The sequence below is a fragment of the Panthera tigris genome, chromosome A2 (assembly GCF_018350195.1).
Source record: "Panthera tigris isolate Pti1 chromosome A2, P.tigris_Pti1_mat1.1, whole genome shotgun sequence".
Taxonomy (NCBI): Eukaryota; Metazoa; Chordata; class Mammalia; order Carnivora; family Felidae; genus Panthera; species Panthera tigris.
Genome location: NC_056661.1, coordinates 16,046,435 through 16,064,380, shown reverse-complemented (window position 1 = coordinate 16,064,380; position 17,946 = coordinate 16,046,435). Strand labels below are relative to the sequence as shown.

At 52.5% G+C, this 17,946-nt stretch overlaps 1 protein-coding gene across 1 annotated transcript in view; it reads left to right on the top strand.

The window, feature by feature from the left end:
• Nucleotides 1-504: 504 nt before the first annotated feature.
• Nucleotides 505-17,946, top strand: part of LTF (lactotransferrin) — a 30,162-nt gene continuing 12,720 nt past the window's right edge. Inside the window, exons 1-11 of the mRNA XM_042978769.1 lie at nucleotides 505-611; nucleotides 6,484-6,647; nucleotides 8,007-8,115; nucleotides 8,426-8,608; nucleotides 8,943-9,090; nucleotides 9,993-10,048; nucleotides 12,924-13,102; nucleotides 13,571-13,745; nucleotides 14,557-14,711; nucleotides 16,212-16,302; nucleotides 17,360-17,407. Coding sequence (XP_042834703.1) covers nucleotides 569-611; nucleotides 6,484-6,647; nucleotides 8,007-8,115; nucleotides 8,426-8,608; nucleotides 8,943-9,090; nucleotides 9,993-10,048; nucleotides 12,924-13,102; nucleotides 13,571-13,745; nucleotides 14,557-14,711; nucleotides 16,212-16,302; nucleotides 17,360-17,407 — 1,351 coding nt within the window. The 5' untranslated portion in view covers nucleotides 505-568. The remainder of the gene's footprint in view (nucleotides 612-6,483; nucleotides 6,648-8,006; nucleotides 8,116-8,425; nucleotides 8,609-8,942; nucleotides 9,091-9,992; nucleotides 10,049-12,923; nucleotides 13,103-13,570; nucleotides 13,746-14,556; nucleotides 14,712-16,211; nucleotides 16,303-17,359; nucleotides 17,408-17,946) is intronic.

Genomic DNA, 17,946 nt, shown 5'->3' with positions numbered 1-17,946 from the left:
CCCCAGGCAGCTGGGTCCTCTGCAGAGTTGTGGGCTGGCTGCTGGCCGGGGTGCCGGGGAGGGGGGGGGCCCCCTGCCTTGACCAGCTCCCCCGCGCTTTAGACCCATCTGCTAAAGGCAAGGCGAGTCCCACAGTTTTGATCACAGATGATCACAGATGACCACAGATATTCCCCTTAGGATCCCGGCTCTGTGTCCAACCGTCTAGGAGGCGCTGAGACCAGAGGAAGGACCAGACTCAGGGGCCGCGACTCCTCAGGGCTTGCAGACTGACAGAGGGAAAGACCACCCCAGTAAGCAGGCGGGACCAGCGGCACAGGGGCGGTGGGCTGGGTTTTCGGAGCGGCTTGGCACTGGTCCTTCTCCCCACCCACCACTGTTCCCCCTCACCACTCCCCCCCTCTTGGTCTTGAGGAACCAGTTGGGGGTTGAGCGGGGGAGGGCAGGGGGTGCCGATTGGGCCACAGGGCGGGCCACACCCCGTGAGGTCACCCAGCCTTGGATAAAGGGGTGCAGAGACTGCTCAGGTGGCAGAGCCTTCGTTCGCCGGTCGCCTCCGGAACCCAGAATGAAGCTAGTCTTTCCTGCCCTGCTGTTCCTTGGGGCCCTTGGTGAGTGCAGGGACTTGGGGGTGCGCCCGCCGGCTGGGCGCCGCGGTCGCCATAACCCGCGAGATGGGCGCGCGTGTCCCCGCGCCCTGCGGGGTGGGCGCCCGTGTGGCCGCGTCGCACGAGATGGGCTCCTGTGTCCCTGCGCCCCGCGGGGTTGGGCGCCCGAGTCCCCGCGTCGCACGAGATGGGCTCCTGTGTCCCTGCGCCCCGCGGGATCGGTGCCCCTCTGTCCCTGCGCCCCGCCGGGTGGGCGCCCAGAGCCTGCAGCGTGGGAGGCTGCGGTGGTGCGGGGGTGCTGGGGGTCTTGGGGCCGGGCCCCGCCCACCTGCCTGGGGAGGAGCCAGAGCCGAGCTCCTCCAGGCGGATCCGGGAGTTCCCAGAGCTGCGCAAAGCGTCCCAAAGAGCCTTCTGGGACCCTGTCCCATTGCGTCCCAGCAGGACCTCTGGTAGCCATAGGACTGTTGCAGGCTTTTTGCATGGGAGGAAAATGAGACCCAGAGAGCATGAGCGACTTGCCCAAGACACACAGGAGACGAGAGTCAGAAGCCAGCGCCGGCAGGGCTGTGCGACATGGGCAAGACAGAGCCCCAGTTTCTTCAGTTAAAAAACGAGTCCAGCCACCTGCCCACACAGTTGTGAGGTGGAGGCCGGCTGCCCGCTGCTCAACGGTGGGCCAAGGTGCGCACGATTCCCACCCCGGAAGGGCAGCGCTGGTGGCACAGACAGCCCCCCACCCCCACCCACCCCACGGCCACCGGACCCCACTGTCAGAGGGTCTACGAGAAAGATGATTGATTTCTGTTCTATTTTTAAAGTTTATTTATTTTGAAAGAGAAAGAGTGCGCGCACGAGTCGGGGAGGGGCAGAGAAGAGAGAGAGGCAGAGAGAGAGAGAGAGAGGGAGAGGGAATCCCAAGGAGGCTCCGCACTGCCAGCACGGGTCCCAATGGAGGGCTCGAACTCACAAAACGTGAGATCATCACCTGAGCCGAACTCAAGAGTCTGATGCTTAACTGACTGAGCCACCCAGGGGCACCCCCCTCGCCCTGATTTCTGGTTTTCAATGTGCCCAGACGAGAATTATTTGAAACAATTTCTGGGAGTGTGCAGAGGGCACTCACCAGTTGTAGACATCAGTGATGTTAATGTGTGAGGGCGGGGCTTCCGGCAGTGGAGGGGCGGAGCTGTGAGGAGCATAAGTGCCTGGGAAGTAAGTGGGGGGTGGGGGGAGAAGGACAGGTGTCTCCCAATTCCCAGGCCCCTGCCAGCCCAGGTCAGCCTCCTCTGAGCTGGGCGCTCCCTGGGTGGAAAAGACTAATAGGGTGCACAGTGACCTTATGCCCCCAAACCTAGGGACTGTGAAGCCATCCCTGTCCCCACCTCTGGTCCCCTTCTCCAAGTTCCTTCCTATGGTATTGTCATCCCTGTCTTCTCTGAGGCAGGATCGGGTCTGCCAAGACCAACTTCCCTTCTGTCCCCTGACCTGGGGCTTGCTGGGTAGCACAGCACAGGGTTGGGGCTGCTTGGGAGAGATCGAGAAGCAGGAAACCTTGCTTTCCTGGATGTGGTCACAGGTCGCAGCCACAGATCCTGGCTCAGAGTTGCACCCTTGGGTTCCACTTTCACTTGAATCTTTGGTTGCCTCGCCCCCTCCCTTCACCCCCTCCCCCCTGCTGAATCTGCAGTTTAAGTCCTACAGTCAATAGAATGGTGGCTAGCATCCTAAAGTGTCACTGAAACCCTGTCGTCCCCTGCGGAAGGAGTGGCACCTGCCCTGGGGGATTCCTGCCCTGCCCCCATGGCTGTGCTGGCTGGCAGAGGCTGGCTGGGCCGAGAAGGGTAGCTCCATCCCAGCCCCTGCCCTTTGAGGTCAGAACACCGCATGTCTGCATGGAAGCAATCACAGGATGCCTACTTTCAAGAAGTTTCCATCCAGGCTCATGGGGGCAGCATCTGAGGGGCAGATAGTTCAGATGCTAGGTTGGGGATACAGGAGGGGCCAGCCCTACACCTGCTTTGGGGAACATATCATCTTGAGGGGGGGGATGTGTGGCTTCAGAGCCGGCTGGTGAGAGCTTTTGGTGGGGGGGGGGGATGAGCTTGTGGTGCACTTGGTGCCCCTGGGGTTTGGGGGGCTGGGACTGTGGATCTTGGAAAACCCCTCAGTGGTCCTTTAGTCTCCTAGTTCAGCCAAGGGAGAAATGAGCTCTACCCGTGGGTTCCCCATTCCTGCTGCTGTTCGTGCCCTCCCCCCACCTTGAAGCATGCCCTTCTGTTTGGCTCTCCCTCTTCACCCCCAGATCCCATCCGTCCCCGAGCTAACTTCTGACACCAGCTCCCTATTCCTGCCCCTTCTCCATTCCCAGTGCTTTTCTGCTTGGTTCCCGGCTTTCAGTCCACTCCCTCCCCCATTCTAGGCAGAGCCCTTATCTCTACTCTCTTCATGAGCGAGCTCTACTCCCTCTGGAACCAGACCTCCCCTGACCAGCTTGGAGGGCTTTCCACGCTCTGGCCCCAAATCCTTTACTCGCTGCATCTCCACTGCAGCCCGCTTCTAACCTAGCCAGCCTAAATAGACTGGCTAGCCTTGTGGCAAGAACAGGGCGAGCATCCTTAGCTTATCCTTAGCTTCCTCTTTTTTGACTTTTTTTTCCTCTCCGGATGGGAGGGGAGATCTTGTCCCGTCTGCTTACATGAGACACAGTGCTGTGTATACAGACTTCCAGTAAATGTTACTGGGTCACGAGTGGCCGGATAGGACCAGGTTAATATTTGTATGGCAGGACAGTTCCCTGAGGGCCTCGGGATCGATTACATCCTTTGGGATTTCCTGGGACAACGGTCAGTGGGGAAGGAGTGTGGCAGCATATGCCCCTGAGCCCCCGCTGACTCAGCCTGGGAGCCGCTGCCCTCCTCCCCTCACCCTCCCAGGGAGCCTCAAATACCTTGGCGGGTCTGACTGCGCAGGGGATGGTTCATGAACAGGAGGTAGCAGAGGGCTGCATGTTCCACTCTAAAGCGTATCCAAGTGGGAAAGGGGCTTTTGCAATCACGTGTGTGCACGTGTGTGTGTGTGTGAGAGAGAGAGATGGCTTTATCGAGCTATATTTTACATATCATAAGATTCACCTACTTCGAGTGTACAATTCAATGCTTTTTTTTTTAATTTTTTTTTAATGTTTTTATTTATTTTTGAGACAGAGAGAGACAGAGCATGAATGGGGGAGGGTCAGAACGAGAGGGAGACACAGAATCTGAAGCAGGCTCCAGGCTCTGAGCCGTCAGCCCAGAGCCCGACGCGGGGCTCGAACTCACGGACCGCGAGATCGTGACCTGAGCCGAAGTCGGGCGCTTAACCGACTGAGCCACCCAGGCGCCCCTACAATTCAATGCTTTTTAGGAATTTTACCAAGAGGCACAACCATCACTGTAAAATCTTTTTAGTACATCTCCGCCCCACTGATAAGATTCTTCATGTCCATTTAGAGTTACTCTCCGTTCCCGCCCCAGCAGCCGGCCAATCGCCAGTTACGTTCTGTTTCATCAATTTGCCTTTTAGGACCTTTCACATACAAACGGAGTCATACAGCAGGTGGTGTCGTGTGTCCGGTTTCTTCCATTTAGCGTGAATGAGGCTCATTCATGTTGTAGTGCATACTGCTGGTTCTTTCCTTTTTACTGCCAAATCATACTCTGTTGTGTGCATGCACCGCATTTTGTCTAGCCATTCACCCATGGCTGGACTTTCAGGCTGTCTCCACTTTTTGGCTTTCCTGAATAATGCCGCTGTGAATATTCATACAGGAGTCTTTATGCAGACATATGCTTTTATTTCTTTTGGGTACATATCTAGAAGTGGAATTCCTGGGTCAAAATGTTTAACATTTTGAGAAGCTGCCAATTTGTTTCCCAAAGTGGCTTCAACTGACTGAGTACCCCCCCGCCCCCCCAGGCACCTCTGTGTTTGTATTTTCTTAACTGACTTTTGAAACACAGAAGTTTTGGATTTTGAGAGGTCACTTTATCAAGTTTTTTCATTTATGGACTGTGCTGTTGGTGCCATGGCTGATTAAACTTTGCCTATCCCAAGCTTGCAAAGTTTTTCCCTGTGTTTCTTTCTAAAAGTTTAATTGTTTTATCTCTTATACTAAATTCTATGATCCACTTTCTGTGTATGGTGTGAGGTAGGGCTCTAAGTTAATCGTTTTTGTATGTGGATATATGTTATGCTAGGACCCTTTGTTAACAGACTGCCCTTCTGCCAATGAATTGCCTTAGTGCCTTTGTCTAAAATCAATTGAATGTACATATAAGCATTCTATTTCATTGATCTATATGTCTGTCTTTATGCTAATATCACACCCTTTTGATAACTTTGGCTTTATAGCATGTTTTGAAATTAGGAAGTAAAATTTCTCGAGGTTTGTTCTTTTTCAAAATTGTTTCACCATTATATATAAATTATACAAAAATAAATTGTAAATATAAATTATACAGAATTATTTTGGCTAGTTTGCATCAATTTATTTATCTTATATAAATTATAGAATCTGCTTGTCAACTTCTGCAAACCTCCCCCTCCTCCCAGCCTGCTGGAATTGTGATAGGGTTTGTGTTGATTCTCTATCTCAGTTTAAGGAGAATTACCATCCTAACAATATTGAATTCATAAAGCGTGCACATAAACGTTTCTCCATTTATTTAGATCTTTAATTTCTCTCAGCAAAGTTTTAATTTTCAGTGTAAGTTTTGTATGTTTTGGTTAAATATTTCCCTAAGTATTTAACTCTTTTTGATGTTTTTGCGAATAGAATTATTTTCTTAATTTTATTTTTGGAGCATCCAGGGCTTATCTGCAAAAATATAATTGCTCTTTGTATATTGACCTTGAATCCTGTGGCCTTGTTATATTTGTGTATTCGTTCTAATAGCATTCTGTGCACTCCTTAGGATTTTCTAGAGGATCGTGTCATCTGCAAATAAAGACAGTTTTACTCCTTCCTTTCTGGTCTGGATGACTTCTATTGCATTTTCTTATTATTGTGGCTAGAATCTCCAGCATTTTGTTGCACAGGAAACCTGAGAGTGGAGACTTGATCTTCCGGGGGCAAGCCTTCAGTCTTTCACCATTTTAATTTAATGGTGAAAAACTGTAAGTTTTTCATAGATGCCATTTATCAGGCAACCACGTGTTGGTTAAGAGCTGTGAGCAAATCTGGTCCAGGCTCCTTCCTAATTGCATCGACCCTATCAGCAAGGTAGGAGAGCCAGTCTTTCTGATACAGAGGCGAATGGTGGTAACTCGGGCACATTGACCCATTTGGTACACGACTCGGTGTAGCTACTGACAAGGAGGCTGGTGCGGTTAAGTTGCCTCGGCATCAGCGGGGGGCGGTTCTTGCAGTTACAACCGTCTAGAGACACCTGGATTCTTGGCTAGATTTTGCCACTGTTGAGCCGTCAGTCCCTCAGCCTCCTCAAAAGCCAGATTCCACATTAACAAAACAGGAGCAAGAATCCCTTTCCTGCCTACCTCCCAGCTTCAAGCGGGACAAAGCTCCACCAACTGAGGCAAAGGAGCATCACCAGTTCTTAGAGGTAGGAAATGTGTCAGTTACAGGAAGGAAGATAACCCAGAGTCTCTGACTGTCTCCTTGAATTTGCGGAGAATCAGAGCCCTCTGGCCGGCAGAGAACGCTTGTTAGACAGTCAAGACACTTCCACTTGAGGAGACTGGCCTGACCTAGTGGCCGAATGGGGCAGAAGGAGGAGGAGCAGAGAGATGAAGGAGTCTGGATAAGTCTGGCAGGGGGCGAGGTGGCCTCTCCCATGGGCAGTGGTTGAGCCCTTACTCCTGGGTTTCTTTCTCCCAGGACTGTGTCTGGGCACCTTTAGGAGAAGTGTTCGGTGGTGCACCATATCACAAGCAGAGGAAGCAAAATGCACCAAATTCCAACAGAATATGAGAGAAGTGGGTGGCCCCAATGTCTTCTGCACAAGGAAAAACTCTCGCCAAGAATGTATCCAGGCCATCAAGGTAAGTCAGTACCATGTGTTGGTTGGAACCAAATTGAATGGAAGGGAAGGGAAGGGAATAAAGTAAAAAATGTATTTCCCCCTTCTTCTGCTTTTCTTCCTGGGCACCGATGGGTTGGGAGTGCTCCTTCCTCATAGGACACAAGACTATTTGGAAAGCAGATACTAACATTCTAAAGCGGAAACACCACGTGTGGGGAAACTGTGGTTGCAACACAATTTTTTTTCTTTTTTTTAATTGTTTATTTATTTATTTTGAGAGACAGAGGCAGGGAGGAACACAAGCAGGGAAGGGGCAGAGGGGGAGAGAGAGAGAGAGAGAGAGAGAGAGAATCCCAAGCAGGCTCCATGCTGCCAGCTGCAGAGCCCAACATGGGACTCAAACACCTGAACTGTGAAATCATGACCTGAGCCGAAACTGAGTTGAACGCTTAACGGACTCAGCCACGCAGGCGCCCCGGAACTTGCATTTTCTAAAGTAATGGCAATAAAATGAATCCTACCTTGCTGGTGATTTTATAAATAAAACGAAAGCCTACCTTGCTGGTGATTTTATAGTGAAACTGATCTTCGTGGTTGGTGGCCTTCCAAATTGGCATTACAAATTTTCTGGAAAGTGGAATAACAAGAACAGCCAGGGCCACGAAGATAAACAAGGTCACTGTCTGAGCGAGTCCACGCTTAGTTGCCCATCCCAAGGTGACAGGCCATCGGAAGGAAAAAATTCTACGAGGACAAAGCTACCCATGAGAGCATAGATTTCATAGCAAAAAGAAAGTGCTGAACATCTGAGGGGTTATTTGACAAACTATGGAACAACCACATTATGATAAAATGTTATGAAGTCAATAAAGGCCCTGCAGAAGTATGAAAATGCATGCCATTTTAGAAGAAAAAAGCAGTCCACAACATATTATCTGTACCAGAGAGGGGCGGAGAGGAGAGAGAGAGAGAATCCCAAGCAGTCTCCACGTTCAGCTTGGAGCCTGATATGGGGCTCGATCCCATGACTCTGATCATGACCCGAGCCAAAATCAGGAGTTGGACACTCAACCGACTGAGCCACCCCGGTGCCCCTAGAATAAACAACTGTAAGTATAAATGACCGTGAAGGGCAGGAACGATGAGACGATACAGGCGGGGACGCTTATAAGAAAGAGACAATATGCCAACGTCCGTAGTTAAAGCTATTGCCCTCAAAAGAGGGAACTTTGACTCGTGCCACCAAGCGAACATGAGTGAGTATGCCCCAAAGGAGACCCTTTTGAAGATCCTTCTAGATCTTTCTGACCTCCTGAAATCCAGTTGCCTGGGTTGCCTGGGCTCTCTCCTGAAGCTGGCCTGGCCTCTTTGCTTTCAGGCGAACAAGGCAGATGCTGTGACCCTTGATGGTGGTCTGGTGTACGAGGCAGGCCTGGACCCCAATAAACTGCGACCTGTAGCGGCTGAGGTCTATGGGACCCAAGCGGGTGAGTTCTCCCTGGAGACCCGGAAGCTGGGGTGACCCTGGCCTTGGCCCCGGGCTCTGTGCAGGGTGGATGAGATCTAGAGGTGGGCTCACGGACGGCATCCCACTTGCAGGGAACTGAGTCCCTGGGCTCTTTGGGCCCGATGCTGACCCGCTGGGGGAGGACACGTGTGTGCTCCCTGGGGAAACAGAGCAGGTCCCAGGAAAAGCTAGCATATGGCTTCCTTTTCCACCAGGGCAAGGTCACGTTGGGCTGTTTTTCTCCCTCTGGTCTGGGCTAAGAGCTTTCAATTCTCTCTGTCCCTTTGCAGAGCCACAAATCCACTATTATGCTGTGGCCATAGCAAAGAAGGGAACCAACTTCCAGCTGAACCAGCTGCAAGGCAGGAAGTCCTGCCACACAGGCCTTGGCAGGTCCGCCGGATGGAACATCCCTATGGGGTTGCTTCGTCCATTCTTAAACTGGGCAGGGCCGCCCGAGCCCCTGGAGAAGGGTAAGATGACTGGAGGACTGTGGGCAGTCTCTGGGCGGGGGGAGGGGGGTCTCCACGCTGGCTGCACACGCAGGCCACTTTGTAAACGTGGGATGAACCCCAGTGGGCCCACCGCACCAGCGGCCCTTTGGGAGGCGGCAGCAGAGTCTGCTGTCGGCCAAGGTGCGGCTCTGAGAGCCCAGCCTCACGTAAGAGGCTGTCCCGCAGGGGTGGAGGAAGGGGCTCTGTCTCCACCCCCCTCCCCTCCCGCCCCTCCCCAGTTCGTGCCCGTCCCTGGGAGATGTGATGAGCTGCTGGCTCACACATCTGTGGCCTATTTCTCTGTGTTCAACAGCTGCGGCCAACTTCTTCTCTGCCAGCTGTGTGCCCTGCGTGGATGGGAAAGAGTACCCCAACCTGTGTAGCCTGTGTGCGGGGACAGGGGAGAACAAATGTGCCTGCTCCTCCCAGGAACCATACTTTGGCTACGCCGGTGCCTTCAGGTGAGTGAGAAGGCCCTCTTCTCCCCAGTGGCCTGAGCACCCTGTGTCCTCAGGCCGGGAGTCCTTTTCTCTGGCCCCAGTCACAGCTCAGCCTGCCAGCAGGGACCGCAGAGCAGGTGTCGTTCTCCTGAGTCCAAAGAGGGCACTGGCTTTGCCCAGTGCACGTGCCCCTCCAGCCCCCTCCCCCCCAGACCCCCCTCTACGGGCCCCTTACCTCTACCCCAGCCTCGTGAGCCGTCACCCCGACAGGGGTTGTTCTTTGTCCCCATAGACGAGGCTGTGGCTTTGTTTGCGCTGGGATGTCCTGTGTTTCCCTGCTGACTTCCGCCCTCTCCCTAGCCACAGAGGGACTGAAGGGGTCTTGTCATGAGACAACCAGTCCCTCGCTCCCGGAAGGACAGCTGGAGCGTCCAGGCTGATGTGGTCTGCCCCGCGCGGGCTTCTCCTCCAGCCGGGAGACAGCGAGCTCTGCCCGACTGCCCCCTGCACCCCCTGCCCCCCCATGCCCCGTGCTGAGGCGGATGCTGCTTCTCTCCCCACATCTGCCTCCTAAGCTCAGGCATTTTTGCAGACGGAGGCCTCCCCGCTTGGCCGCAGCACATTTGCCCACTCGGTCCTGGGAGAAGGGACCACGTACTCAGGCATATAGAGGCTTCAGATCCTTTTATATAGAAAGACCCGTTTTGCCCTTTCAGGCCCTAACGCAGGACGTGGGGGGCTCTGGCCAACCCCTAAGCCGTCCTTCCTCACAATCTATCTGGAGGTGGCCGCCTTCCCAGACAGGTGCGCTCCAAAGCCTCAGAGGAGGGGAGCCCGGGGCCCTGCTCCCCTGGGAGGCCCGAGGAAGAAGCTGGGGACAGCCGGCTCTGTGCTGACCCTTCTGCGACTTTCTCATTTCACAGGTGTCTGCATGAAGGAGGTGGAGATGTGGCTTTTGTCAGGCACACTACAGTGTTTGGTAAGAAGTGGGAGGAAAGCTAGGGTACAGCCTCCTTTTCTTTTATTTTCCCATAATTCTGAGCACTGAGCAAATTGGACTCTTCACTTCCTGGCACGCCATTATCAAGGTTCTCTACGGGGCAGGCCTCTTGTTTGATATTATTTCCTGTTTTACTTTTCTTTAAAAAAATGTTTTACTGTCTATTTGTTTTTGAGAGAGAGAGACAGAGCACGAGCGGGGGAGGGGCAGAGAGAGAGGGAGACACAGAATCTGAAACAGGCTCCAGGCTCCGAGCCGTCAGCCCAGAGCCCGACGTGGGGCTCGAACTCACATACCGTGAGATCGTGACCTGAGCCGAAGTCGGACGCTTAACCGACTGAGCCACCCAGGCGCCCCCCCCTTATTTCCCATTTTAAGCCATCGGTTTTCTCTAAATCCCCCAATACCCACTGCCTTTCTTTTCCTCAGAGACACCCCCACCTCTGTCCCCAACACAGGTTTTTGGGTTCTGAGACCACAAAAGTTTCGGCATTAGAAACCATGCTGCTGCCAGGATTTTCCATTCAGCATCTTGTTTTGGAGATTTATCTGCGTTGTATGTCTAGTTCAGTGTTTCTGACAGCTGAGGAATGCTCATCGGGTTCTACTTATCTGTCACCCTAGGTCACCTTGCCCTTCCCTCTCCCACAAACAGCTCCATGACTCACGTTCTCCTGTGTGTCCTCTTACTGTTGTGCAGGAGAAGATTCCTGAAATACCACATGCTAATGCACCCTGCTGGGTGTGCACGGGCTGAACACATGCTTACCAGGACCACCAGAGACAGACCCACCCCACTGACCCGAGACCTCCGGAGATAGGCTTACATTGATCATCTCAATATATTTGCTAGTCATTTTCTAATCTTGACTATTTTCCTATTGAGTTTAATGCCTGTTTCTTCACGATGTTGATTCAAGGAGAGGCATTCTTTCTTTAGTTTATTTATTTTGAAAGAGACAGAGAGAGTGCTCGCTTCGGCAGCACATATACTAAAATTGAAAGAGACAGAGAGAGAGCGAGCAGGGGAGGGGCAGAGAGAGAGGGAGAGAATCCCAAGCAGGCTCTGCAGTGGGAGTGCAGAGCCCAACGTGGGTTGGTGGAGAGAGATCTCACCCTACACTTGGCTGTTCGTTTTCAAATCTCGTTGAACTAAAAGTGTAGAATTCTTTTGCTGGATTTCTAAAAACGTCATCCTTTAATTTTAATTAGAATTGTTTTGAGTTTAAATTGGTCCATGGGGAACTATATTTAATGTTAAGTTGTCCAATCCCTGATCACGATGAGTTTTCCTCCTTTGATCACACCTCTTCTACGTCCTTTAACAGAACTTACAAAGTTTCTCTTTGTTGGTCTTTTTGTGCGAGGTTAGTTACTAGCTCTTTCATGGTTTGGGTTGCCATTACAGTCTGATATTCTAGGTTAGCTTCTGCTTGGTTGTTGCTAATGAGGATAATACTTGGTTTTGGAAGTTCTACCCTGCTGGATACCGTTATTGGTTTTATTCCTTCTTCCTTGGTTTTGTTGGCTTTTCTATGTAGATGACCACATCATCTTTATTTTTTTATTTTCGGTTTTTGAGGCGGGGTGGGGGAAGGGCACAGGGGGAGCGAGAGAGAGAATCCCAAGCAGCCTATCATGAGCTGAGCGGAAGTCAAGAGTCAGACGCTCGAAAGACGGAGCCAACCAGGCACCCCCGTGGATCGCATCATCTTTAAATAGAGTTGGCCTTCTTCCTTCTGGCGTTCCATCTCGTTTCTTTTGTCAGTTGCGTCCGGCACTGTGTTGGCAATATGACAGCTGACATTTTTGCTTTGTTCCTGATTTTGAAGCGAATGCTTGCATTTTCTCCTGCTAGTATGATTTTGCTGCAGCCATTTTGATGAAAGGCATTTCTCAAGTTCAAGAACTTTACCGAATTCTCCATATTACTAGTTTCCTGAAACAAACAAACAAAAAACCCAACCACAACTAGATGTTGAACACACACCTGCTTTTTCTGCATCTGTTAAGATTATCTCATGGTGCTTATTAATGACGTGGAGTACTCTGGCTTTTTAGATGATTGACCGTTCTTTGTTAATGAAATAAGCTGACAAACCTTAACCCTGATCTATTAGTTTTTAAAATACTCTGTTAGGTTGAGTTAGCTAATGTATATCTGAGATTTTTGCACGTATGCTCATAAGGAAAATAGGCCTGTAATTCTTCTCTCCTGTACTGCTCTCTCTGATTTTGAGCTCAAGGTTGTACTAATCTCCTAAAAGGACTTGGGCAGGTTCCTGTCACTTTACATATTGTCACTATACATGCTCATATATGGGATACATTGGCAGTTCCAAATTGGGCTGAACTCACTCATAAAAACAGACTTTCCCCTTCTTTTGGTAACACCTCATGTTGGGAAGTGATTCAACTGTACATCCTGCCTTAAAAATGTTTGTAACTTTTTATTCTTTCTAGAGAGGTGGGTAAGGCTGCGCCCCCTGGCTCGTGCGCTGGGATTGCCTCTACCCTGGGACCCTTTTCTAGGAGGGGTTGCCATGGAAACAGATGGGGTCTGGTTCAGCCTCCTTGGCTGGCCAGGCAGAAGGTGCAACAATCCCAGAGCAGCCTGTATGATCCAGAGGAACACTGGGCTAGCCCCCAGGGCTTTCTGGTTACTATCTTTACTTTTTTTGAGTGTTCCGGAGCAATCCACTGCCTTTCTGACACCACCCCCCCCCCGCCAGTTTTGTAGAATACCTATGATGTCTCCTCTAGCTCACGATGTGGGAGAAGGGGAGCTGCAGCTCACGGTTAATGCCTACAGTGGGCTCATCCGGGCTCCCCTCCACCTCCACCTTTCCTCCAGAGACCCTGCCAGACAAGGCCGACCAGGACAAGTACGAGCTGCTCTGCTTAAACAACACTCGGAAGCCAGTGGACGCGTTCAAGGAGTGTCACCTGGCCCGGATCCCTTCTCACGCTGTCGTGGCCCGAAGTGTGGACGGCAAGGAGGACTTGATCTGGAAGCTTCTCAACAAGGCGCAGGTGTCCACCTCCTCCACCCCTCTCCCACCCCCCCCCCACCCCCGCTCCCGAGGTCCTCCCCGCCTGCCTGGATTTGCCGTGGGGAGCTTCCTTCCTTCCCGAATGTCCTGCTGCTTTACAAGTCTTGCTGCGGCCTCTCTGCACAAAGGCTAACAGATTCAATGGGCTCTGGACAGCAGAAACAATAGAGGTCTCTCCAGCATTACTGATGAACGGTGTCTCAGGGGCTGGAGCAGCAACAGGGGGACGATGAGGCAGTATTCTCAGGACTCTAAGGTGCCTGGGCCCTAGCGGCTTTTGAAGCCACAGCTGAATGAGCCACGGGGCCAGTCCCTCCACACGAGGAAGTGAACCAAGGTCCCCAACGCTCAGAATCATCCCCAAGCTCCGGGCGCTGTGGTTCAACATTGTGCTTTTCTTTCCTGTCTATTTCCCACTGACGCTGTAATTCCATTTTTCCTTAATCAGGAAAAGTTTGGAAAAGACAAGTCACCTGCGTTCCAGCTCTTTGGCTCCCCTAACAAAGAGAAGGATCTGCTGTTCAAAGACTCTGCCCTTGGGTTTTTGAGGGTCCCCTCGAAGGTCGATTCTGGGCTGTACCTTGGCTTCAACTACCTCACTGCCATCCAGGGCCTGAGGGAAAGTGAGTGAGGCCCGGGCAGGCCCTGCGGGCAGGCTGGTGGGGGTGCTAAGCCAAGGGGCAGGCCTTCCAGAAAGTACTCTCCCTTCTCCGGCAGCAGAGCTCTGCTCTGGAGCGGCCCTTGTCCATTCGAGGCAGATGCCAGTGTGCTGTGAAGCAAGGCAGGGCATTTTAACATGCGGGAGAGTCTCCAGACTAATGTGACAGACACCCAGTTAATGCGGTTGTATGTCCCCGGCTCCCCGGCCTGGACAGAACAATCAACTTGCCTCTTTATGAAGTAAGAACTACGCACATGAACCGAGAGACCCAGGGCCCCTCCTGGGATGAATCTGGAGGCCTGGTGAACGCAGTTCTGGACTGGGGCCCTGGACTTGGCCGGGATACCACAGGGGGCCAGCTCAGCCATGGCTCCTCCTCTCCTGGGGGGCTGAGATGGAGTCAGCCTGAGCGAGGACACTGCACTGCAGTTAATGGTGGTGCCTGACTGAGGGGAGGTCAGTCCCCTAGGCCATCTCTTGGGGCTGCCGCTGTCTGTGTCCTGGAGCTTTAATCCCATGGGACCCCGATACTAGGCAAGTCACCGCACTAAGGCTTGAAGGGTGGGTTAGAAGCCAGGGAAGCCTCCAAAGGAACCGAAATAGGAAGCCCGGGGTTACGCGCGCCTGGCGAAGGGGTGGGGCCCCGGAGAGTGGAGGGGGAGAGCGGCAGGGGGCAGCGAGCGCAGGGCTCCCGGGCGGTGGGCGGCGCCTGGGTGTCCCCGCCAGGCACTGGGCCCCACGACCGCTGTGTCCCTGTGTGTCCCTGTGCGCAGCGGCTGCCGAAGTGGCGGAGAGGCGCGCGCGTGTCGCTTGGTGCGCGGTGGGCGGAGCGGAGGAGCGCAAGTGCCAGCAGTGGAGTCGCGCGAGCCTCGGGAACGTGACCTGTGTCTCGGCGCCCACCGGCGAGGACTGCATCGCCCTGGTCCTGGTAGGGGCGCGGGCTCCGCCGGGGGTGGGGGGGCGATCGGGACCGGGAGACACCGTGCAGGCGGGGCACGGGCCCAGAATGCTTGTGGCCTTTCCACTCTCCTGCTTCGAGGAACAGTCGTGATTGTTGCAGGGCGCTGGGAGGACATAGAAAGGTAGCTCGTAGAAAAACAAACAGCAGAGATACACCACGGCTAAAGTCCTGATAATTTCCTAGCCCCGGATTTCTCCGGACACCTGTGCGCGTGCCCCCAACCGTCCTGGATCGTGCCAGTTCGGTTGGTTTTGAGTCCTTGCCACTTAATGGTACATCTTGGCCATTCTCCCACGTGAATATCTCTTCCCTGAAAACACTGAAAAATGATTTGAGGATGTCTTTCCCGTGGCTGTGGCTGTTCAGCCACGAACCTATTCTGCTTTGGCCCGTTATTTTGTTACTACCATTAGACCCCCCACCCTGCCCCCCGTGTTGCATCCCTGAATAGAAATTTTCATCCATATCTTCATATCTCCAGTTTTTAAAAAAAAATTTTAAGTTTATTTATTTTGAGAGAGAGAGAGAGAGAGTGTGTGTGTGTGTGTGTGTGTGTGCAAGTGGGGGAGGGGCAGAGAAAGAGGGAGAGAGAATCCCAAGCAGGCTCCACACTGTCAGCACAGAGCCTGATGTGGGGCTCGAACGCTCAAACTGGTGAAATCATGACTTGAGCCCAGATCAAGAGTCAGAGGCTTCACCGGCTGAGCCACCCAGGTGCCCCTCCAGTTTCTTTTTTAAAATTTTTAACGCTTATTTATTTTTGAGAGAGAGAGAGAGTGGGGAAGGCGCAGAGAAAGAGGGAGACATAGAATCTGAAGCAGGCTCTGAGCTGGCAGCACAGAGCCCGATGTGGGGCTCGAACTCACAAACTCATGTGGGATCGTGACCTGAGGTGAAGTCGGACGCTTAACTGACTGAACCACCCAGGCGCCCCTCCAGCTTTTTTTTTTTTTAAATAGAGTTGTAAGAAAATTATTACTGAGCCGAAGAGCGAGTTTGCAGTCTTGATGAATCCATAGTCGAATGTTGGGGTGCGGGTGCGTTCATTCCCCTGGCGGGGCAGCTCAGTCGTTTCTGCTTATTTGTTGAACAACTTCTGTGTCGAACTTGAGCGTAACGCCAAGGGGCTGAGACCAGACAAGGCGGCTTGTTCGATCCGTCTCCTCACTGAGTGAGGCTGGTCCAGGAGGGCGTCCCAAGAGCGTTTGGGGGACAGAGGGTCAATGCAACCTGTGCCTGGTCTGTCCTTTGGGAGCGACCGCACGAAAGGTGCACGGGGCTGATAATCGAGAGTGTGCCAAGTGTTTCCTTGGGTGCTCAGTTCAAACAGGCCCTGTCTCTTTCTGCTACCTCGTCAGAGCACCTGACATTCTCTGACCTAAAGCCATTCTCTCAGACAGCCTAGAAATAGGCGAGACGGGAAAGCTCCTCTCTGTATGGTGCCGACGATTTGCTTTGGTTTTACAGAAAGGAGAAGCCGATGCCCTGAGCCTGGATGGAGGACTGATCTATGTCGCGGGCAAGTGTGGTTTGGTGCCTGTCCTGGCCGAGAACCAGAGTAAGTCGGTGTTGGGGGGGGGGTGGGGGTGTCCTCTCTGGTTTCTTCCGTCTGGCCCATGGGAGCAGTAACCCCACTTGGTGGGTCCAGGGGCAGATGCTGAGATGGACGGATGCGTTCCAACAGGAGAATCGGGGAGGGTGGGGGGCAAGAACGGATGAAAGGGGCCTTTACCCACACGGCCTGTGTGTTGAGAAGTGACAAAGCACAAATTGGTTTCCTCCTCTTCATGTAAAACGGGATTTTAGTCAAGTACAATATACATACAGAAAAGTGCCCGTAAGTGCAACTCAGTGACGTGTCACAAACTGGTGGGTCCCCATGCCCTAGTGCCCCAATCACGGCAAGTTCCAGATGGCCCCCGGCGCCCTCCTGCCACCAGCTGCCTTACTCAAGAGAGGGCAGTAACCCCTGACTTCAAACGGCACAGATCAATTCTGCCTGTTGAAAAAAAAATTTTTTTTAATTTTTATTCATTTTTTGAGAGAGAGATGGAGACAGAGCGTGAGCAGGGGAGGGGCAGAGAGAGAAGGAGACACAGAATCCGAAGCAGGTTCCAGGGTCTGGGCTGTCAGCACAGAGCCCGTCGCGGGGCTTGAACTCACGAGCTGCGAGATCATGACCTGAGCCGAAGTCGGACGCTTAACCGACTGAGCCGCCCAGGCGCCCCAATATCTGCCTGTTTTTAAACCTTCCGTGTGAGACACGTGCTTTGTACGTCTGTTGCTCAGTGTTATGTCCGTGAGATTCATCCAAAGAGTATTGAATCTCGCTGCTGTATGATATTCTGTGGTGTGACCCTGGTAGTTATTCGTCCATCTATGGGGGAGAGGCGTTCGGGTCATTTCCAGTTGGTGGCTGTTGTTTGGGTCATTTCCAGTTGGTGGCATCTGCGTCTGTGTCTTCTGCTGAACACACGCATCTATGCCTTTCTGCTGCATGGGATTGCTGGACGGTCTCTTCGGATTTGATCCCGCATCGCTGAGATTTAAGAGTTTGTGGCTTCTCAGTAAAGCTGAGTGTTTAATGACATTTTGCTTGTTTTTGCTCCTTTCAGAATCACAGATCCCTAATAATGAACGTTGTGAGGATAGACGAGTGGAAGGTGAGTTGGAATCTGCTAATTTCAGGGTCATGGGTAAGTTCTCATTGCTGAAGGAGGAGGAGGAGGCGGCCGGGAACTTAAAAGAAAAAAAAAAAACCTCACAGAAAGAGATACAGCCACAGAAGCCGTAAGCTCTTTTGAAGAGGCAAATAATTCATAGACGAGTAATTGTAATTAATGTTGTATTGACCTTCACACTTGGCAGAGAACTGTCAGAGTTCTTCACTGTTCTCACAGCCATGGACGGTACTGCGGCAGATCCTGGCCTTGAACCGGGTCTCCCGGGCTAGATCCCGTGCTCTGAGCGTTACCCCCACCCTCCCGCTGGAGCCTGGGCTTGCCACCATGTGGACCCTCTCACGGTGCAGGGCTGGTTTGGACTCAGCATGGGGGGGTCCTTGCAGACACACTCCCTGCACCTACACAGCACTTAGTCTGGTGGCCATCGTGGCTGTGGCCCAGTGTCTGTTGCAGCTGGTGATTTATGCACTATTGGGGTCACGCTTGTTCAGTGGTTTTTGTTTTTTTTTTTGCCTTAG